Source organism: Manis javanica, chromosome 2 (genome assembly GCF_040802235.1).
Source record: "Manis javanica isolate MJ-LG chromosome 2, MJ_LKY, whole genome shotgun sequence".
In the NCBI taxonomy this organism is placed as follows: domain Eukaryota; kingdom Metazoa; phylum Chordata; class Mammalia; order Pholidota; family Manidae; genus Manis; species Manis javanica.
In genome coordinates this window covers 141,479,748-141,504,192 of record NC_133157.1, presented here as the reverse complement: position 1 = coordinate 141,504,192, position 24,445 = coordinate 141,479,748, and the positions used below count along the sequence as shown (strand labels likewise).

The 24,445-nt window shown below is 40.6% G+C and overlaps 1 protein-coding gene across 7 annotated transcripts in view; it reads right to left on the bottom strand.

Annotated features, from left to right (window-relative positions):
* Positions 1-5,875: 5,875 nt before the first annotated feature.
* LOC108388533 (regulator of G-protein signaling 20) overlaps positions 5,876-24,445 on the bottom strand; it is a 125,115-nt gene continuing 106,545 nt past the window's right edge. For all 7 annotated transcript variants that reach the window (XM_073229517.1, XM_073229518.1, XM_073229521.1 and 4 more), the window contains 2 exons: positions 9,813-10,047; positions 5,876-6,106 (listed from right to left, as the gene is read on the bottom strand). In XM_073229517.1, the coding sequence (XP_073085618.1) occupies positions 5,918-6,106; positions 9,813-10,047 (424 nt within the window). In that variant the 3' untranslated portion in view covers positions 5,876-5,917. The remainder of the gene's footprint in view (positions 6,107-9,812; positions 10,048-24,445) is intronic.

Here is a 24,445-nt window from a genome sequence, read left to right as displayed (position 1 = left end):
ACAGTGGTATAGAGGGCATGTCAAAGTGTGGGCAAAGGGTCTGTTTGTTTCTATGCAGAAGATCAAGGCCTAGCTTGTCTACCCAGAAAATGAACTAAGATACGGTATGAGGAGGAACTTCCGGCATCAGCACTCTCTGGAGGACTCGTACCGGGGGATGATCATCAAAAAGCCTCCACAGGGATCCAGGCGATGCTGCGGTTGTGGCTGCGTCCATCCCACCATTTCCTGGACTTGCCACTGGAATGAGGAGGGAGATGTCTACGCTGGCATGTGCATACAGTGAGATAACGAATTTGAGTGGATCTGTACTGTTGGAACTCAACCAGGAGTTGGGAGGGGTGCAAGTTGTAGTGCTCCAAAATCTTACGACTATAGACTATCTACAGTTAAAAGAACATATGGAATGTGAACAGATCCCAGAAATGGGTTGTTTTAATTTGTCTGATTTCTCTCAGACTGTTCAAGTACAGTTGGACAATATCCATCATATCATAGACAAATTCTCACAAATGCCTAACTGGTTTTCTTGGCTTCACTGGAGATGGCTGGTAATTATAAATTTGCTTAGTTTATGTCACCGTATTCCTATTATGTTAATATGTCTGCGCAAGTTAGTTAGTTTAAAACCTATACATACTTAAGGTACTCTACAAGATATGTCAAAGAATATGTCAAAGAAATAATCCTCCCATGTTTTCTTCCATATGCTACCTCTATAGCTTTTCTTCTTCCTTCCTAATTACAGCCCTTAAATAGAATTCGTGCCTCATATCGAATTTACCGAGTATCATAATTCCTCCAGGTGGTAAAGATACCTCGAGACAAGTGCTGGGCATAGAAGCCACAGGGCATAAATCTGCAAAGAAGTAAAAAGCTAACCTTTTCAAACAATATGGCTTCTCTCTCACTTACCAACTTTTCATCTCCCTGTATGGCCCCGGAAGATGACTGGTTAGACAGAGACGGGTAAGATACCTCAAGGGAGGAACAACCTAAGACAGGCACAGTCGCAGGGGAGCCATCAGGTGAGAAATTGGGGATCAACAGTGGTGAGGCTTAGAACCTCACCCCCCCTGTTTTGAGAGAAATATTTCTGCATCCGTGGATGTTTTAGTGCCCTTGTCTAGCTTGGATTAACACATAGTCTACAGGCATACACCTGATCATCTACAACTGCTCTCTTACAACACTAAACTATGTTTTCTACCTTTATCTTGCATCTACCTACCACTTCAGTACTTTATTAAAAATAAAAATTATAATAATAAAGGGAGAAATGTGGGATCCACATATAAATCAAGTATAAAAATCAAACGAATATTCATATTTGACCTGATTGTTTATAATTCATAATGCGTGATCAAAACCGAAAGTTTCTGTGATGAATGCCCTTGTACTGTTCACCATGTAAGAACTTATTCACTATGTAAGAATTCGTTCATAATGTAAGAACTTGTTCGTTATGCTTCAGAAGATTGGAGACTGACGAGAATTAGGCTTGAGATGGATTAATGATTGTGCATTGAGCATTGACCCCCCTATACAGAATTTTATTGTTGTTAACAACCATTTGATCAATAAATGAGAGATGCCCTCTAAAAAAAAAAATGGGCAGAGGAGCTGAATAGACAGTTCTCTAAAGAAGCAATTCAGATGGCCAACAGGCACATGAAAAGATGCTCCAAATCACTTGTCATCAGAGAAATGCAAATTAAAACCACAATGAGATATCACCTCACACCAGTAAGGATTGACATCATCAAAAAGACAAACAACAACAAATGTTGGCGAGGCTGCACTGCTGGTGGGAATGTAAATTAGTTCAACCATTATGGAAAGCAGTATGGAGGTTCCTCAAAAAGCTCAAAATAGAAAAACCATTTGACCCAGGAATTCCACTCCTAGGAATTTACCCTAAGAATGCAGCACTCCAGTTTGAAAAAGACAGATGCAACCCTATGTTTATCGCTGCACTATTTACAGTAGCCAGGATATGGAAGCAACCTAAGTGTCCATCAGTAGATGAATGGATAAAGATGTGGTACATATACACAATGGAATATTATTCAGCCATAAGAAAAAAATAGATCCTACCATTTACAACAACATGGATGGAGCTAGAGGATATTATGCTCACTGAAATAAGCCAGGCGGAGAAAGACTTGTACCAAATGATTTCACTCGTATGTGGAGTATAAGAACAAAGGAAAAATGAAGGAACAAAACAGCAGCAGAATCACAGAACCAAGAATGGACTAACAGTTACCAAAGGGAAAGGGACTGGGGAGGATGGGTGGGAAGGGAGGGATAAGGGTGAGGAAAAAGGGGGCATTACGATTAGTATGTATAGTGTTGAGCAGGGCACGGGGAGAGCTGTACAACACAGAGAAGACAAGTAGTGATTTTACAGCATCTTACTATGCTGATGGACAGTGACTGTGGAGGGGTATCTGGGGGGTACTTGCTGAAAGGGGGAGCCTAGTAAACATAATGTCCTTCAAAAAAAATGCATTGACTTAAAGTTTTTCTTACCAATTTGTAGGCACTCCTACCTAATATGTTCTGCATAGTAATCTTTAATGTGTTTATTGCCTGATGCTTGTTTTACTTTTTATATTTTGTGGCATTGAATTATAATTTTTAACATAATCCAATCTGTCAGTGCTTTATGGTTTTTGAATTTGATGTTTTTCTTAGGAGACCTTTTTCATCTGAAGTTATTATAATATTGCCTACATTATCTTCCAGTATTATTATTCTTTAAAAAAGCTTCAGGTCCTTAAACCATCTGGAACATATTTTTTTATTTATATGGAGAGACATCCATCCCAATAAAATCAGGTTCTCAAGTTTTACTTAACATTTTTTTTAAAATCTTGGAATTGCACTGAGTTTATAGGGTACCTGGAGGGTGGCTTCAGGATTCATTCATACATGACACTATAGATGACACTATACATTTACTCAGGATTGGTTCATTGTAGTGCATTATGTAAGGCACATGGGAAAGATCTGAGATGTGACACGTTTCAAAGCAAATTTGGAATGGGATTTTTATTTCATAGCTATGGGAAATTCAGTTTTCATGCTGTAACTCTTCAGTTCCATTCTACAAGCATTTAGTGAATATTGCTCTTAGCTATATACTGTACATAAAATGATTAATAAGATGTATTTTCAATGCCTCCAGAGCTTAGAGTCTAATGGGAAAGACAGATATGTAGACAGATACTTTATAATAACTCAGGTGATAAATATCTGTACAGGAAATTCCTGGACTAGGAAAGAATGCACCCAACACAATGGAAGTAGGACTTAGGAGGTGAGGTTAAGGCTTCTCAGAGGAGGTGATTTGTGACTTACATCTTTAAGGAACGATAGCAGTTAGCTGGGTGAAGGGTGGCATTTTAGAGAGGGTGAAGTGGTATATGTGTCTTTTCTGTGTTTGTTCTAGAGTCCAAACTGGATGTGGGGTTGGCTAGGGAGCCAGTAGCCCGACTGTAGAGGTCTTGCTTGGAATGAGGGTGAGGGGCTTAGGGGGATTGAGAAGTACTAAAGAAGGCATCAGGCTGAGGGGCCTGCTTGGGAGGGAGGCCTCGAAGAACATGGACAGAGATGAGAACTGGAAAGCATCTTAGAAGACAGGCAAGGGGTGTTTCAAGAACGGTACCAGCTATGACGTCAGGAAGCTGAGCACTCCACCGAGGAGGCTGAGAGGCAGGAGTGTGGACGTGGCCGGCCAAGACCTGTGTGGAGCAGGCTGGAGCATGGCCTTAGTTTGAGGGGTGAATGGGGAGGTGAGGAAACGAGATGGCAAGTGTGGGCTGTGGTGAGAATCGGATGAGAAAGGAACGGAGGACTGCAGCTGTGCAGTGCAGCCTGGGGGTCCTAGGGATGCTTATGGTATGGGACAAAGTCCCGGCGAAGATGACGGTGCAGGAGGGTGGGGGAAATCCTGGGTCAGCATTTAACTCACCATCACATACCACTGCCCCTTCGAGCTCTGCCACTCAGTTGCTGCCATGTCCCCACATGTCCCTGGCCTGCTTACCTGCACTGAGGAGACGAATCCATGACTCCTTTGGAATGCTCCTGTCTCTCTCCATTCTTGCAAGGACTTACCCTCAGCGTTTCCATGCCCTCACTCTCCAGGCAATTCCATCCATCCATTTGCTGGAAAATCCTGAGTCCATACTCCAGCCTAAAATCTCAGACTCCTGTGTCCCTCCATCCAGTCCATTCCTGGCCATCCTGTCTTACGGTGACCTCATATCTGCACTTGTTCGGGATTGCCCCAATCATGGACACTTTCCCACACCTCTGCCACAACACACATACTCTCATGCTATAGATTTGTTGTGGCACCACTTACACTGAAATCTTCCCTTAGCCCTTCAGGGCTTCCCTGGTGGGCTCTTCCCCATCACAGCACCTGCTACACTGCACTGTCGCTACCATGGGCACACCTGTCACCCTGGAAGGAATGTGGATGACCAGAGTGCAAGGTAGATGCCCTATTAATTCCATCCTCTTTGTCTAAGAAGGACATCATACGATTTGGATCAAAAGCACACGATTGATGCCCTGGAAAGGAGGGAAGGTCACTATTCTCTGGGCCAAGGGTGAAGGCGGCAAGAACAAACCACTATGCACACGGATTTATGGGCTATGCAGGAAGTTAGGGGTTGGGGTGCAGTTTTCACAGTAAAGGATGTAAGATGTTTTACTGGGAATGGGGGTGAGGGGCTTAGGGGGCTTGAGAAGTACTGAAGAAGGCACCAGGCTGAGGGGCCTGCTTGGGAGGGAGGCGAGAGGATGGCTGTCCCCTTTAAGGCTGAAGCAGCCTGTGGGCCTATGCCAAGTTACTTTCTAACCCGCCCCTCAAGCTCTTCCAGATTTTGGATGTCTCTCCCGTTCACTCTAGTCAAGGACTCCTTCAGGGTGGCTTAGGTCTACAAACCAGTATGTTGCCTCTAAGCTGTGAAATGATTCTGTCGTCCCATGACAAAAATGGTAGGATCTAAAACAAAATCTTAGTGTGGGAGCTAAAAGGTGTCTTGCGTCGATCCCTACTTAGTTAGTCTTCTATTTCTCAATATTTAATACCTGTGAAAAAAAATAAAGATGGAGATAAAACTCTTGTGCTTTCTTTCCTGAGTGAAAAATGCCCATATTTCTTTCAATAATAAAATAGGCTTATTTGAAAATGTTACGAACACAACGTTGTGAACTTAAAATTCATTCTTCAGGTTCACAGATTCTAATAAAATAACAGTAACTTTTAAACAAAAGAATTTTCTAAGCACTACTTCTCTTACCAAACGCTTGAGACCCACTGAAGAGCAGTGCTTTACACTTACCATGTATAGACACACACACATATGTACCTACATACACATATTCTACAATAAAGTGGAACACCATTTTTAAAGTGGTGCATATTTATAAAATGGGAATGTGGACCCTGTAATGGCAGTAAGTGAAATATACAAAAATGAACTAGACAGAAGAGGGAGTAGCTGCAATGCACTTGATATCTTTTCTTTGGGAGGAGAGTGATCAGGTACCAGACTCATGCAAAACAAACCTGTTTCATTTGCTCCAGTGGGTCTACATGCTGCAGGCAGTGTGGAGTCTTCAAGTGTATCCCTTGTGATTGAGGACATGCTACTATTATGGTAAATGTACATATACTATCTTTCTAAGAAAGCCAGACCCCAGTTTTTCTCAGAAGTATCATTACAGGTGGCTACAATTTTACACTGTGACTATTTAGTCTTCCGTAGAAGGAAGCATCTTATTAAAATGGCCCAAGTTATTACTCCAGCAGAAGATACTGCCTCTACATTCCTTGTACTAGGTGTAGTCCATGAGCTGTTTTATTGTTTTATTTATAAGTATATTTGATAACATCCTATGTTTCAACTGATTTCTCAGATAAGGACTGAAGCAAATCTTTATAGAGAGCAGAGCTCATGAACCGGGGGTATGAGTCTCTGTGCATTAAGGTGTAAATCTGCAGTTGTGCATCATCAAATATGTGCTGGGATGGCTCCACCATGTTCCTGTTGATGACTTCTCTTACACGGGAGTCTAAGCTGACCTGTCAATAGAAGCAAACAAGAGTTGTATTGAATATGTTTCTCTTTGGAAATCCATCCAAAACTCCCATACCTTGTTCTGCCTTTTAAAAATTCCAAACCAAACAAGGTCTTCCAAGAATCTGAACTGCTGAAAGAGAAACTGAATGTACGATAAACATGGTTCTCAAATCTCTGTGGCATTAGAGGCCTCTGAAAGCCTTGTCAAACAGCTTGCTGCTCCCACCAACTTCTTCCCCCACAGAGTTCTGTCTCAAGAGGTCTACAGCAGGGCCTGTAATTTGCATTTCTTACAAGTTCTAGGTGATGTTTGTGGGGCTCACACTGCTTCAGAAAATCACAAAGCTGTGTTGCTTCTTTAAAATGAGTGTGCTGTTTTAAAGAAAATAGTACATATTTTCATAGTACATGTAGGGTGCATAGACCTACCCCTTGCTAACTTCCTAATAACATCAGGGCTAAAACTGGAGGCCGCGGGCTGCAGCCAGCTAGAACACAGCTGCAGATTTCTGCGAACGAGTGCCAGGCAAGCTGGTGAAGTGGAAGCTGACTCAGAAGCATGGTGCAAGGGTCAGATTCAAGTGACCCATGTTGAAATCCCATCTCTGTCACTGCTTGGTGTGGGGCTTCTGGCAAAGTAAACGGTGGCCTAATGAGCTCCTCCTTACACAGGGGTGAGGGCGGTAGCTGGGGAGCCTTTAAAGAGAATTCATTTAAAGTGCTTGGGATTCAGAAGTCCTTTGGAGATGCGGGTTCTCCCAATGCTGATGTTCCGCTCACCCTGGACAAAGCTGCCTCACAGACCAGCACAAGCCGCTGGGCTCAGGCTTTTCCCGCAGGACACCAGACAGACAAGGCAATGGGCCAAACTGCAAAGATCAGCTCACATGTGGTCTCTGCTGTGCGAAGAGCCTCAGCTGGACCAGCTCTGCACCACTAGGCCAGGACAGTTTGAATGCTATGCAACGCACAGGAAATTGTTTAAGAGAAAACTGAAAATACAAGTAGCTAACTCATGAAACACTGACTTTCATGATCTATCTTGCCATGTGCATACCCACCATCCTCCTAGAAGCCCCTTTGTCTATACAAGGAAACCAAACATTCAACACAAATTCCCAACATTTCCTAATCTTCCTTGTTTAGCTTGTGAAGGAATAGAATTACTTATTTCCACCCAGTTCTGCATCCTGCTCCCCCTCCTTTTCCCTCTGGCTCTCTATTCTATTACAAATTCTTGGTGACCCCATCTCTTTAACACCTCCCAAGTCTGTCCACCTCCTCCCTCCTCTCTGCCATGGCCATGGAGGTCACCCATAGTCACCTGCTGCATTTGTTTGCCAGCCTCCTAACCTTCTGCTTCAGTCTAGTGCCTCTCCACACACCAGTTTGGCCAGAGGGACCTTTCTAACCTGCAAACTCTGTGCTGACATTCCAGCTTCATGCCTGGCACTGCCTTGTGGCTGCTCTCAGGATCAAGTCGAAAGCTTATAAGTCCCAAATTTAGACTTAGGAGGCCCTTTGCGATCTGCTTACACTCGTTCCCCAGCTCTGCCTCACTATTCCACTCAAGAACTTAAAGAATTTGGAATTTTCCACTTTGAATTTAAAGAGAGGAGGAGCTCGGACTAGCCTGTCCCTGCTCCTGTCTGGAATAAGCTTCCCCTGCTCTGCTTGCCTAAGTGCACCTCTGTGGGTCTCGCTTTAGATTCATTCTAAACCAGAAGCCTTCCCCACCCACCCAGATGAAGGGGAAATTCCCTTTGCGGCCCCTACACCCCAAGCTTCTTCCAGAGGCCACCCTCACTACTAGGCAGCCCTCTCCGAGAAGACTCTACAGGATAACGGTCCAGAGCTCAGGAACACAGCTCCTTCCAAAGCTGGGGACTCACTACGGACTGTCAGCTAAGAGGAGGAAAGCTCCTGCCCTGTTGGGGAAAATGTTACAAAATCCTCTGGTTCACCAGCAGCTGGGGTACAAATAGAACCATTTCATTCCTCACAGCCTCCACATGAAGCGCATGCCCCTGAGCTGCTCAGCCATATATATGTCTTGGCAGCCAGGTGCCTGAACCCCTTCAATCCTTCTGAAACTCTGGGCAAGTAATTTTCCCTTTTACATATAAGGAAACCAAGGTGCAAAAAGCTTCCGAAATACCCCCCCCAAGGTTATGCAGCTGTTAGATGAGAGAACTGGGGTTCAAACCCAAGTGAATCTGACCCCAATCTTAAAATTGTGAAGCTTTTACATTTCAAGTAATATATGCTTCTATTTGGGAAGGAAAGGGTCATTCTTATATCATTTTTGCTTCACAACTTTTCTAAGATGTTTTTGGTTGTGTAATACTTTAAAAGAGAGTGTTGAAAAATTTTGCTTTAAAAAATAAAAAAAGAAAATCATGACAAAGTAAAAATATGTGTAAGCCATAAATTAAAGGAAAAAATTCTCATGCTTTTTGTTAATCCAAATGGAAATAACTTTCTGAACTCCATATTCATGTGTCTGTCAACTGAATCTCTTTCCACCTTCACACAAACTTGAGCAAACTCAGCCCTCCTGCCTTTCTGGGTGTATATCACCATCCTGTCTGCCCAGCTGAAGTGAACTATGCCCGAAGCAGACATGGAGGAGGCATTTGGAACTCTGGGATTTACCAGGATCAAGCCCTTCTCCTCAGGTTTCTCTTCAGCTGGCCCAGGTGGGGCCCCGGTATGTCCTGTCTGGACTCCTGGATTCATGCTCTAACCAGCCTCTGCCTCTAGTCTTCCAAATCCAGTCTGCAGCCATGTTGGCCTTTCAAAATCCAGATGTGATGCTCTAACCAGGTTAATATCCAAGGGCTTCTCAGAAAATCTCAGGCTGGCACCCAAGCCATTGCCACTGCCACTGCCACACCCCTGCCTGCTTTTAGCCTTTGCCATCTGGTCCGGTTCTCTGGGATGTCTTCATCCCGTTGTATTTCTGGTAACTCCCTTCTCATCATCCCTGGTCTGCCTCTGGCCTCTTCCAGAGCCTGCTCCTCATTCCCATCCCACCCTGCTGTTGCGCCTCACTTCGCCAGGCCCTAGGACACAGGCTCTGGATTGCCCATGAGCTACCTGATATGAGGGACCCTTCTTAACTTCTTATCTGTAGCAGCACACTGGAGGAAATGAGTGATTTTGTAACTGAAGCTACACAGCATTCCTTTTGAGATCAACCAACTTCCTAGATTCTAGATTCTAAGGAACAGACTGAGAGATGCACACTTGGTTGATTCCTCTCCTCTGGTAAATTCTGATGTAAGAAAGGGCCACGCAAGGGCGACCTCTACAGAATCAGCTTCATATTAGTGATGCTATTTCTACCTAAAAGAGACTTGTCAGCGAGCATTTGCTCAGAATAAAAGGATAACTTTACTTAAATGCTTACAGGGTGTAATATTTTTAAACAGTATTTACAATAAAGGGCATAGTCTCCAGCTTCTAGAGAATCTGATGAAAGTTATGGATACTTTTGTGGAAAAACTGTACAAAATCTTTCACATATTTTAGGGGACACTTGGAGCCCATTGGCGGGACCACAGTCAAATGCATCTGAGAACCAAGAAGAGTGGGTAGAGCCGTTTTATCCATTTTGGAAGAGCTAAACTGCCAGGGGACCAAAGGCTGAAATAAGTCAGTTTCAGCAACAGCCTCCTGGGAGAAAACCTTTTGGTAGGCACATACCTCTTTAGGAGAAAGGATAGAAATGTAGTTTTCATATATTATCTTTGCTTTCTCTTTAATAACGTTTTTATTAGCTTCTTTCTTCAGTTCCTCACACGCCATCCAGAAGAGCATGTTTTCTTCACTGAATTCTGTTCGGAGGAATTCCCGGAAAGCGTTCCTTCCGGCCGGAGTGAACATTAACTGGTCGAATGACTGAGCCCAGGCGCCGACTTCTTCCAGGGTGAGGCTTGGGCTTGGTGGGGACCAAAGGGAAGAGGCACAGAGCAGCTACGTTATTGGAAGTTAATTCGAATTTCATCAATAGAAACATCTTTTGCTTCTAGAATGAAAATGAGCACGTAGGCCCTCTTAGGAAGGGAAAGAGCCGCTCTCATTTCCTCAAGTTGTCTACCTGGATGGCGTGGCTACAGCCTAAATGCTTGCAAACCAAATTGCTAGAACTTCTAAGAGCATACTTGTTTACAACTAGGCACATCCTGGCAACGTTTTAAAATTACAAGAGTACAGGAGGCGGAGCCAACATGGCGGCGGAGTAGGACAGTGGGAATCTCCTCCCAGAAATATATATATTTTTGAAAATACAAAAAATACAACTAATCCTAAAAGAGAGACCAGAAGACACAGGATAACAGCCTGACTACATCAACACGTGTGAGAGCCCAGTGCCTGGTGAAAGGGGTAAGATATAAGCCCCAGCCGGCAGGACCCCAGCACACCTCCCACCACCTCCCAGCGGGAGGGAGAGGGAGCCCAGGACTGCTAAACACCCAGCCCCAGCGACGCGCACCAGAGCGCAGACACAGTACATGCGTGGAGGGCTGGAAACTAGGGAAATAGGGGAGCAACACCTCTGAGCGGGTGCCGAAGCTGATGCTCCTGTGACAAAGAAAAGCCAGTGCTCTTTGAAAGTCTTAAAGAGACAGGCATTTAACAGGTAAACGGAAACAACACAGGCCACAGCCCAGTGGCTGCAAATTACAGGGAAAACCGGACACACTAACCCCCCGGGCAACAGATCTGAGACCCCTCACGGAGGTAAACAGCCAAAGAGCCCCCCTCCACCATCCAAAACCCCTCCCAGCACTGCGAAAGCAGAGAAACAGCCTAAGGCAAAACACGCCCACAGAAAGGCAGAAAGGAAAATTCCTACACTTTAGCCAGGCAAGACACAAAGACCCAGCCTACACGAAATTACCCAATACAACGCACTAGGGGTCGCAGTTGTCCCAGTAAAGAAAGGCTAGTAGCAAATGAAAAGTTTGGCCCTCCCAGCTGACAGTCAATAGCACCTGTCAACATGAAAAGGCAAAAAAATATGATTCAGACAAGACTAAACCAGACAGCTACGGCATCTGCTACATTCTTCCCCTGAGAAGGAACCTAGGGAGATAGACTTAGCCAGTCTTCCTGAAAAAGAATTCAAAACAAAAGTCATAACCATGCTGATGGACTTGCAGATAAATATTCAAAAAATAAGGAAGGAGAATACAGAAATAAAACAAGCTCTGGAAGGATGTCAAAACAGAATGGACAATTAATGGTCTAGAAAACAGAGAACAGGAATGCAGAGAAGCTGATGCAGAGAGAGATAAAAGGATCTCCAGGAATGAAAGAATTCTGAGAGAGCTAAGTGACCAATCGAAATGGAACAATATACACATTATAGGAATACCAGAAGAAGAAGAACAGAGAAAAAGGCATAGGAAGTCTCTTTGAAGAAATAATTGCCGAAAACTTCCCCAAACTAGGGGAAGAAATGGCCTCTCACACCATAGAGGTACACAGAACTCCCATGACAAGGGATCCAAGGAGGGCAACACCAAGACACATAATAATTAAAATGGCAAAGATCAAAGACAAGGACAAAGTGTTAAAGGCAGCCAGAGAGAAAAAAAAAGGTTACCTTCAAAGGAAAACCCATCAGGCTATCAACAGACTTTTCAACAGAAACCCTACAGGCCAGAAGAGAATGGCATGATATACTTAATGCAATGAAACAGAAGGGCCTCGAACCAAGACTACTGTATCCAGCACGAATATCATTTAAATATGAAGGAGGGATTAAACAAATCCCAGACAAGCAAAAGTTGAGGGAATTAACCTCCCACAAACCACCTCTTCAGGGCACCTTACAGGAACTGCTCTAGATGGGAGCACTCCTAAAAAGAGCACAGAACAAAACATCCAACATATGAAGAAGGGAGGAGGAGGAATAAGAAGGGAGAGAAATAAAGAATCATCAGACCGCGATTATAATAGCTCAACAAGCGAGTTATGTCAGACAATAAGATAGTAAAGAAGCGAACCCTGAACCTTTGGTAACCACAAACTTAAAGCCTGCAATGGCAATAAGTGCATACCTTTCAAAAATAACTCTAAATGTAAATGGACTGAATGCACCAATCACAAGACACAGAGTAATAGAATGGATGAAAAAGCAAGATCCATCCACATGCTGCTTACAAGAGACTCACCTCAAACCCAAAGACATGCACAGACTTAAAGTCAAGGGATGGAAAAAGATATTTCAGGAAAACAACAAAGAGAAGAAAACAGGTGTTGCAATTCTGGTATCAGAAAAAACAAACTTCAAAATAAATAAAGTAACAAAAGACAAAGAAGAACATTACATAATGATAAAGAGCTCAGTCCAACAAGTGGATATAACCATTCTAAATATATATGCACCCAATACAGGAGCAACAACATACCTGAAACAAATATTAACAGAACTAAAGGAGGAAACAGAATGCAATGCATTCATTCTAGGAGACTTCAACACACCACTCACACCAAATGACAGATCCACCAGACAGAAAATAAGTAAGGAAACAGAGGCACTGAACAACACACTAGAACAGATGGACTTAACAGACATCTACAGAACTCTACATCCAAAAGCAACAGCATACACATTCTTCTCAAGTGCACATGGAACGTTCTACAGAATAGACCACATACTAGGCCACAAAAAGAGCCTCGGTAAATTCCAAAAGACTGAAATCCTACCAACCAACTTACCAGTCCACAAAGGCATAAAACTAGAAATAAACTGTACAAAGAAAGCAAAAAGGCTCACAAACACATGGAGGCTTAACAACACGCTCTTAAATAATCAATGGATCAATGACCAAATCAACATGGAGATCCAGCAATATATGGAAACAAACGACAACAACAACACTAAGCCCCAACTTCTGCGGGACAGAGCAAAAGCAGTCTTAAGAGGAAAGTATACAGCAATCCAAGCATATTTAAAAAAGGAAGAACAATCCCAAATGAAAGGTCAAATGTCACAATGATTGAAATTGGAAAAAGAAGAACAAGGGAGGCCTAAGGTCAGCAGAAGGAGGTACATAATAAAGATCAGAGAAGAAATAAATAAAATAGAGAAGAATAAAACAATAGAAAAAATCAAAGAAACCAAGAGCTGGTTCTTTGAGAAAATAAATAAAATAGACAAGCCTCTAACCAGACTTATTAAGAGGAAAAGAGAGTCAACACAAATCACCAGTATCAGAAACGAGAAAGGAAAAATCATGACAGACACCACAGAAATACAAAGAATTATTAGAGAATACTATGAAAACCTATATGTTAACAAGCTGGGAAACCTAGGAGAAATGTACAACTTCCTAGAAAAATACAATCTTCTAAGACTGACCCAGAGAGAAACAGAAAATCTAAACAGACCGTTACCAGCAACGAAATTGAAGTGGTAATCAAAAAACTACCAAAGAACAAAACCCCCGGGCCAGAGGGATTGACCTCGGAATTTTATCAGACATACAGGGAAGACATAATACCCATTCTCCTTAAAGTTTTCCAAAAAATAGAAGAGGAGGGGATACTCCCAAACTCATTCGATGAAGCTAACATCACCCTAATGCCAAAACCAGGCAAAGACCCCACCAAAAAAGAAAACTACAGACCAATATCCCTGATGAACGTAGATGCAAACACTCAAAAAATTTTAGAAAAACGAATTCAAAAACACATCAAAAGGATCGTACACCATGACCAAGTGGGATTCACCCAAGGGATACAAGAATGGCACAACATTCGAAAGTCCATCAAAATCATCCACCACATCAACAAAAAGAAAGACAAAAACCACATGATCATCTCCACAGATGCTGAAAAAGCATTTGACAAAGTTCAACATCCATTCATGATAAAAACTCTCAGCAAAATGGGAATAGAGGGCAAGTACCTCAATATAATAAAGGCCATCTATGAAAAACCCACAGCAAACATTATATTGAACATCGAGAAGCTGAAAGCTTTTCCTCTGAGATTGGGAACTAGACAGGGATGCCCACTCTTCCCACTGTTATTTAACATAGTACTGGAGGTCCTAGCCACGGCAATTAGACAAAACAAAGAAATACAAGGAATCCAGATTGGTAAAGAAGAAGTTAAACTGTCACTATATGCAGATGATATGATATTGTACATAAAAAACCCTAAAGACTCCACTGCAAAACTACTACAACTGATATCGGAATAGAGCAAAGTTGCAGGATACAAAATCAACACACAGAAATCTGTGGCTTTCCTATACACTAACAATGAACCAACAGAAAGAGAAATCAGGAAAACAACTCCATTCACAATTGCATCAAAAAAAATAAAATACCTAGGAATAAACCTAACCAAAGAAGTGAAAGACTTATACTCTGAAAACTACAAGTCACTCTTAAGAGAAATTAAAGGGGACACTAACAGATGAAAACTCATCCCATGCTCGTGGCTAGGAAGAATTAATATCGTAAAAATGGCTGACCTGCCCAAAGCAATATACAGATTTGATACAATCCCTATCAAACTACCAGCAACATTCTTCAATGAACTGGAACAAATAATTCAAAAATTCATATGGAAACACCAAAGACCCCGAATAGCCAAAGCAATCCTAAGAAAGGAGAATAAAGTAGGAGGATCTCACTCCCCAACTTCAAGCTCTACTATAAAGCCATAGTAATCAAGACAATTTGGTACTGGCACAAGAACAGAGCCACAGACCAATGGAACAGACTAGAGAATCCATACATTAACCCAGACAGACATATATGGTCAGTTAATATTTGATAAAGGAGCCATGGACATACAATGGCAAAATGACAGTCTCTTCAACAGATGGTGCTGGCAAAACTGGACAGCTACATGTAGGAGAATGAAACTGGACCATTGTCTAACTCCATATACAAAAGCAAATTCAAAATGGATCAAAGATCTGAATGTAAGTCATGAAACCATTAAACTCGTGGAAAAAAACATAGGCAAAAACCTCTTAGACATAAACATGAGTGACCTCTTCTTGAAAATATCCCCCCGGGCAGGGAAAACAACAGCAAAAATGAACAAGTGGGACTATATCAACCTGAAAAACTTCTGTACAGCAAAAGACACCATCAATAGAACAAAAAGGAACCCTACAGTATGGGAGAATATATTTGAAAATGACAGATCCGATAAAGGTTTGACGTCCAGAATATATAAAGAGCTCACACGCCTCAACAAACAAAAAACAAATAACCCAATTAAAAAATGGGCAGAGGAACTGAACAGACAGTTCTCTAAAAAAGAAATACAGATGGCCAGCAGACACATGAAAAGATGCTCCACATCGCTAATTATCAGAGAAATGCAAATTAAAACTACAATGAGGTATCACCTCACACCAGTAAGGATGGCTGCCTTCCAAAAGACAAACAACAACAAATGTTGGCGAGGCTGTGGAGAAAGGGGAACCCTCCTACACTGCTGGTGGGAATGTAAATTAGTTCAACCATTGTGGAAAGCAGTATGGAGGTACATCAAAATGCTCAAAATAGACTTACCATTTGACCCAGGAACTGCACTCCTAGGAATTTACCCTAAGAATGCAGCAATCAAGTATGAGAAAGACCAATGCACCCCTATGTTTATCACAGCTCTATTTACAATAGCCAAGAATTGGAAGCAACCTAAATGTCCATCGGTAGATGAATGGATGAAGATGTGGTACATATACACAATGGACTACTACTCAGCCATAAGAAAAGGGCAAGTCCTACCATTTGCAGCAACATGAATGGAGCTGGAGGGTATTATGCTCAGTGAAACAAGCCAAGCGGAGAAAGAGAAATACCAAATGATTTCACTCATCTGTGGAGTATAAGAACAAAGGTAAAACTGAAGGAACAAAATAGCAGAATCACAGAACTCAAGAATGGACTAACAGGTACCAAAGGGAAAGGGACTGGGGAGGATGGGTGGGTAGGAGGGATAAGGGAGGGGGAGAAAAAGGGGGGTGTTAAGTTTAGCATGCTTGGGGGGGTGGGAGAAAGGGGAGGGCTGTACAACACAGAGAGGACAAGTAGTGACTCTACAACATTTTGCTACGCTGATGGACAGTGACTGTAAAGGGGTATATAGGTGGCACCTGGTATAGGGGAGAGCCTAGTAAACAAAATATTCATCATGTAAGTGTAGATTAATGATTTAAAAAAAGCAGTTCCTGTGTGGTGACCTCCAATGAGTTCTACACAATGATATAAAGGGCATATAAAAGTGTAGGCAAAGGGTCTGTTTGTGTTTATACAGAAGATCAAAGTCTAATTTGGCTACCCCGAAAATGAACTAAGATATGATATGAAAAAGAACTTCCAACTTCAGCACTCTCGGGAAGACTCATGCCAGAAGATGACCATCAACAAACCCCAACAAAGATCCATGCACTGCTACAGGTGTAGATGCACTCACTCCACCAGTTCCTGGACTTGCCATGGGAATGAAGAAGGAGATATCTAAGCTTGCCTGTGCATACAGCAAAACAACAAATTTGACTGGATCTAAACTATTGGAACTCAACCAAGAATTAGGAGAAGTGCAAATTGTAGCGCTCCAAAATCTTACAACTACAGACTATTTACTGTTAAAAGAAAATATGGGATGTGAACAGTCCCGAGGAATGGGTTGTTTTAATTTGTCTGATTTCTCTCAGACTGTTCAAGTTCACTTGGACAATATCCACCATATCACAGATAAGTTTTCACAAATGCCTAAGGTGCCTAACTGGTTTTCTTGGCTTCACTGGAGATAGCTGGTTATTATAGGTCTGCTTTGGTTATGTAACTGAACTCCTATTATGTTAATGTGTGTGCACAATTTAATTAGTAGTTTAAAACCTATACATGCTGATGTTACACTACAAGAAGATATGTCAAAGAAATAATCAATCTTCCCAGGTTTTCTTCCGCCTGCTACTTCTATAGCTTTTCTTCTTCCTTCCTAATTATAACCCTTAAGTAGAATTCGTGCCTCATATCGAATTTGCCAAGTATCATAATTCTTCCAAGTGGTAAAGACACCTCAAGACAAATGCTGGGCATAGAAGCCACAGGGCATAAAATATGCAAAGAAGTAAAAAGCTAACCTTTTCAAACAATAAGGCTTCTCTCTCACTTACCAACTTAACATTTCCCTGTATGTTCCCGGAAGATGACTGGTTAGCCAGAGATGGGTAAGATTCCTCAAGGGAGCAACAACCTAAGACAGGCACAGTCCCAGGGGGGCCATCAGGTGAGAAAATGGGGATCAACAGAGGTAAGGTTTAGAACCTCCCCCCCATATTCTGAGAGAAATCTTCTGTATACGTGGATGTTTTATGCCCTTGTCTAGCTTGAATTAACACATAGTCTACAGGCACACACCTGATCATCTACATTTGCTCTCTTACAACACTAAACTGTTCTACCTTTATCTTGTATCTACCTACCACTTCAGCATTTTATTAAAAATAATAATAATAAAGAGAAATGTGGTATCCACATATAAATCAAGTATAAAAATCAAATGAATATTCATATTTGAACTGTTTATAGTTCATAATGCATGATCAAAACCAAAAGCTTCTGTGTTGACTGCCCTTGTAATGTTCACCATGTAACTTATTCACTATGTAAGAATTTGTTCTCCATGTAAGAATTTGTTCGTTATGCTTCAGAAGATTAGAGAGTGATAACAATTAGGCTTGGGGTGGACTAATGATTGTGCATTGAGCATTGACCCCCTTTACAGAATTTTATTGTGATTAACAACCATTTGATCAATAAATATGAGAGATGCCCTCACAAAAAAAAAAAAAAAATTCAGACTTCAAATTGTAAAATAAATAAGTAACCGGGATGTAATGTATAGGATAAGGAATAGAGTCAAAATATTGTAACAACCTGGTATGGTGATAGCTGGTACCTAGAATTATCATGTATATAAATGTTGAATCACTGTGTTGTACACCTGAAACTAATGTAATACTGTGTGTCAACTACCCTTCAATAAAAAATACTTATCTAAATAAATAAATAAATAAATAAATAAATAAAATATAAAATCAAATCAAATAAAATAAAATAAATAAAATATAAAATAAATTAAATCAAATAAAAAATAAAATAAATAAATAAATAAATAAAATAAAACAAAACAAAATAAAATAAAATAAAATAATAAAATAAAATAAAATAAAATAAAATAAAATAAAATAAAATAAAATAAAATAAAAATTACAAGAGTAAGGAATCTCCTGTAACCATCTGACCAAAATGTCTCGGTCACCTGGGACAGCCCCGAGTCACGTGACCACGAAATTCCACAATGGCAACGGTGCAGTCTATGTATAATGTTTTTTTTTTAATTAGAAAGAGAATTTTAAAGAGACAGATAAAATAGTTATATGACTGTAAGTTACGAAGTGACCATGAATTCACCACCAAGAGTCAGGCATCACACGGCTCGGCTGTGCCCACCGTGGTGCAGAGTCCACAGGCTGCTCTCCTGACTTCCCCTCATCCCAAGGTAACTGCTAGTCCTGATTTGGGGCTTACTCTGTCTTGATGTATTTCTTACTTCTATTTTCATTATATTGAGTTCACAAAACACAGTCTGTTTGACAACGACCCTTATTATCCCTTCCTTTTGATGCAGTTTTTGTGTATGTCTCCCTGAAGAATGTATTCTTCAGTGATTTAACTTCCGAACCACTTGCTACATGGGCTGTCTTCTGCAACTTGCCTTTGTCACCCCACACTAAGTAAGTGTCTAAGACGCACCCATACGGCTGTGCTAGCCAGGGAGCTCCTCGGGAGGACTCACTTTGAATTTCCATTCTTGTATTGTCTTATCTGGGTTTCGTGGCACTGTTACATTGGCCTCTTAGACATTTGGGTAGTTATACAACACTCGTGTAACTGTGGAATGATCAAGTACTACAACTTTTGTGAAACTAATGTGTAAAACCACCTGTAACCAGTGTTTATTTTGTAAGAAAGTGTTATGAGTTGAATTGTGTCCCCTAAAACAGATCTGTTGAAGTCCTAACCTTCAGGGCCTCAGGATATAACCATATTTGGAAACAGGGTCTTTGCAGATTTGAGCAGGTTAAGATGAGGTCATTAGAGGGAGCACTCATCCAATATGACTAGCGTTCTGGTAAAAAGGGGAATTTGTACAGACACAGGCACAGAGAGAGGAAGGAGGGTGTGAAGAAATACAGGGAAAAGATGGTAGTGTGACTGGCATGATGTAACTACCAGCCAAGAATACCAAGGATTGCTGGCAATTACCAAAGATAGCAGAAGCAGGCAGGATTCCCCCAGAGGTGGCAGAGAGCGTGGCCCTGTGGACACGATGATTTTAGACTTCTGGCCTTAAGAAAACTGTGGATTTCTGAACTCAAAAATAAATAATATTAAAAAATCAACGGAAAATATAACAGAGGAACATCATGTGCCATTTAACCCATTTCCCTAACAGTAACTTCTTGAGAAACTCTACGTGTTATTTAGTTTTGGACAAAACAAACTTCACAGTCCTGGACATTTTTGATGTCTTGAAATGATTACTCATTTTTGTGATTCCATCTTAAATTGGCTTAAACATTTCAGAAACCATTCTTTCATATTTTATTAGAAACAATACTAACATTGGAAGTCCTTTCGGCTCTAAACCAAGTCTTCTATTTCTTTGTACGTTAAATTTTTTAAAAATTCATTTTATTATCATTAATCTACAATTACAGGAAGAACATTATGGTTACTAGAATCCCCCTATCACCAAGTCCCCTCCAACAAATCCCATTACAGTCACTGTCCATCAGCATAGTAACATGTTGTAGAATCACTACTTCTCTTCTGTGTTGCACATCACTCCCTATGCCCCACCCCCCAAACACTATACATGCTAATCATAAGGCCCACTTTCTTTTTCCCTGCAATTATCTCTCCCTTCCCACCCCTCCTGCCTAGCCCCTTTCCATTTGGTGTTAGTCCATTCTTGGGTTCTGTGATTCTGCAGCTGTTTTGTTCCTTCAGTTTTTCTTTGTTCTTATACTCCACATATGAGTGAAATCATTTGGTACTTACCTTTCTCCGTCTGGCTTATTTCACTGAGCATAATACCCTCTAGCTCCATCCATGCTGTTGCAAATGGTAGGATGTTTTTTTCTTATGGCTAATATTCTATTGTGTATATGAACCACATCTTCTTTATCCATTCATCTACTGATGAACATTTAGGTTGCTTCCATTTCGTGGCTATTGTAAATAGTGCGGTAATAAACATAGGAGTGCACCTGTCTTTTTGAAACTGGAGTGCTGCATTCTTAGGGTAAATTCCTAGAAGTGGAATTCCTGGGTCAAATGGTATTTCTATTTTGAGCTTTTTGAGGAACCTCCATACTACTTTCCCCAATGGTTGAACAATTTGCATTCCCACCAGCAGTGTAGGAGGGTTCCCCTTTCTCCGCAACATCGCCAACATTTGTTGTTTTTTGTCTTTTGTTGTTGGCAGCAATCCTTACTGGTGTGAGGAGATATATCATTGTGGTTTTAAATTGCATTTCTCTAATAACTAGCGACATGGAGCATGTTTTCATGTGTCTGTTGGCCATCTGAATTTCTACTTTGGAGAACTGTTCACCTCCTCTGCCAATTTTTAATTGGATTATTTGCTTTTTGTTTGTTGAGGTGCATGAACTCTTTATATACTTTGGATGTCAACCCTTAATAGGATCTGTCATTTATGAATATATTCTCCAGTGCTGTAGGATACCTTTCTGTTCAATTGATGGTGTCCTTTGCTGTACAGAAGCTTTTCAGCTTGATATAGTCCCATGTGTTCCTTTTTGATTTTGTTTCCCTTGCCTGGGGAGATATTTCATGAAGAAGTCACTCATGTTTATGTCCAAGAGATTTTTGCCCATGTTTTTTTCTAAGAGTTTTATGGTTTCATGACTTCCATTCAGGTCTTTGATCCATTTTGAATTTACTTTTGTGTATGGGGGTGTGATCCAGTTTCATTCTCTTACATGTAGCTGTCCAGTTGTGCCAGCACCATCTGTTGAAGAGACTGTTATTTCCCCATTGTATGTCCGTGGCTCCCTTATCATAAATTAGTTGACCATAAATGTTTGGGTTAATATCTGGGGTGTCTATTCTGTTCCACTGGTCTGTGGTTCTGTTCTTGTGCCAGTACCAACGTGTCTTAATTATTGTGGCTTTGTAGTAGAGCTTGAAGTTGGGCAGTGAGAATCCCCCAACATTATTCTTCCTTCTAAGGATTGCTTTGGCTATTCAGGGACTTTGGTGTTTCCATATGAATTTTTGAACTATTTGTTCCAGTTCGTTGAAGAACGTTGCTGGTAATTTGATAGGGATTGCATCAAATCTGTATATTGCTTTGGGCAGTATGGCCATTTTGACGATATTAATTCTTCCTAGCCAGGAGATTGTGATGAGTTTCCATTTGTTAGAGTCCACTTTAATATCTCTTAAGAGTGTGTTATAGTTCTCAGAGTATAGGTCTTTCACTTCCTTGGTAAGGTTTATTCCTAAGTATTTTATTCTTTTTGATGCTATTGTGAACGGAATAGTTTTCCTGATTTCTTTTTCTATTAGTTCATTGTTAGTGTATAAGAAAGCCACAGATTTGTGTGTTAATTTTGTATCCTGCACCTTTGCTGTATTCCGATATCAATTCTAGTAGTTTTGCAGTGGAGTCTTTAGGGTTTTTTATGTACAATATGATTTCATCTGCAAAAAGTGAGTTTGACTTCTTCACCAATTTGGATTCCTTGCATTTCTTCGTTTTGTCTAATTGCTGTGGCTAGGACCTCCAGTACTATGTTGAATAACAGTGGGGAGAGTAGGCGTCCCTGTCTTGTTCCTGATCTCAGAGAAAAAGCTTTAGCTTATCACTTTTCAGTATTATGTTCTCTGTGGGTTTATCATAAATGGCCTTTATTATGTTGAGGTACCTGTCCTCTAAACCCATTTTGTTGAGAGTTTTTATCATGAATGGATGTTGAATTTTGTCAAATGCTTTTTCAGCATCTATGGAAATGATCAAGTGGTTTTTGTCCTTTTTTTTTATGTGGTGGATGGTGCTGATGGATTTTCAGATGCTGTACCATCCTTGCATCCCTGGGATGCATCCCACTTGGTTATGGTGTATGATCCCTTCGATGGATTTTTGAATTCAGTTTGCTAATATTTTGTAGAGTATTTTTGCATGTATGTTCATCAGGGATATTGGTCTGTTATTTTCTATTTTGGTTGGGTCTTTGCCTGGTTTTGGTATTAGGGTGATATTAGCTTCATAGAATGACTTTGGGAGTATTCCCTCCTCTTCTATTTTTTGGAAAACTTTAAGGAGAATGGGAATTATATCCTCTCTGTATGTCTGATAAAATTCTAGGTAAATCTATCTGGCCAAGGGGTTTTGTTCTTGGGTAGTTTTTTGATTACCGCTTCAATTTCTTTGCTCGTAATTGGTTTCCTTAGATTTTGTGTTTATTCCTTGGTCAGTCTTGGAAGGTTGTATTTTTCTAGGAAGTTGTCCATTTCTTCTAGGTTTACCAGCTTCTTAGAATATAGGTTTTCATAGTAGTCTCTGAAAATTCTTTATATTTCTTTTGGGTCCATTGTGATATTTCCTCTCTTGTTTCTGATTCTGTTTATGTGGGTTGATTCTCTTCTTCTATGTATAACTCTGGCTAGAGGCTTATCTATTTTGTTCATTTTCTCAAAGAACAAGCTCTTGGTTTCATTGATTTTTTCTATTTTTTTATTCTTCTCAATTTTATTTTTTTATTCTCTGTTCTTTATGATGTCCCTCCTTCTCCTGACTTTAGGCTTCAATTGTTCTTCTTCTCCCAATTTTGATAATTGTGATGTTAGACTATTAAGTTGGGTTTGTTCTTCCTTTCTTAAATATGCCTGGATTGCTATATACTTTCTTCTTAAAACTGCTTTTGCTACATCCCACAGAAGGTGGGGCTCTGTGTTGTTGTCATTTATTTCCATATATTGCTGGATCTCCATTTTAATTTGGTAATTGCTCCATTGACTATTTAGGAGCGTGTTGTTAAGCCTCCATGTGTTTGTGAGCCTTTTTGCTTTCTTGGTACAATTTATTTCTAGTTTAATCCCTTTGTGGTCTGAAAAGTTGGTTGGTAGGATTTCAATGTTTTTGAATTTACTGTGGCTCTTTTTGTGGCCTAGTATGTGGCCTATTCTGGAGAATGTTCCATGTGCGCTTGAGAAGAATGTGTTTCCTGTTGCATTTGTGTATAGAGTTCTATAGATGTCTATTAGGTCCATCTGTTCTAGTGTGTTGTTCAGTGCCTCTGTGTCCGTACTTATTTTGTCTGGTGGATCTGTCCCTTGGAATGAATGGTGTGCTGAAGTCTCCTAAAATAAATGCACTGCAGTCTATTTCCTCCTTTAGTTCTGTTAGTATTTGTTTCACATATGCTGGTGCTCCTGTGTTGGGTGCATATATATTTATAATGGTTATATCCGCTTGTTGGTCTGACCCCTTTATCATTATGTAATGTTCTTCTTTATCTCGTTACTTTATTTTGAAGTCTATCTTGTCTGATAGTAGTACTGCAACATCTGCTTTTCTCTCCCTATTGTTTGCATGAAATATCTTTTTCCATCCCTTGACTTTTAGTCTGTGCATGTCTTTGGGTTTAAGGTTAGTGAGTCTCTTGTAAGCAGCATATAGATGGTTCTTGTTTTTTTATGCATTCAGTGACTCTATGTCTTTTGATTGGTGCATTCAGTCCATTTACATTTAGGGTGATTATCGATAGGTATGTACTTTTTCCCATTCCAGACTTTAGATTCCTGGTTACCAAAGGTTCCAGGTTACTTTCCTTTCTATCTAAGAGTCTAACTTACCTCACTTAGAATGCTCTTACAAACACAATCTAAAGGTTCTTTTCTATTTCTCCTCCTTCATTCTTTATATATTAGGTATTGTACTTTTTGTCTGTTCCTTGATTGACTTTGAGGATATTTAATTTAATTTTGCATTTCCTTCATAATTATCTATTCTACTATCTTTACTGTGGTTCTATTACCTCTGGTGACAGCTATTCCACCTTAGGAACACTTCCATCTATGGCAGTCCCTCCAAAATAGACTGTAGAGATGGTTTGTGGGAGGTGAACTCTCTCAGCTTTTATCTGGAAATTGCTTAATCCCCCCTTCAAATTTAAATGGTAATCTTGCCAGATAAAGTAATCTTGGTTCCAGGCCCTTCTGCTTCATGGCATTAAATACATCATGCCACTCCCTTCT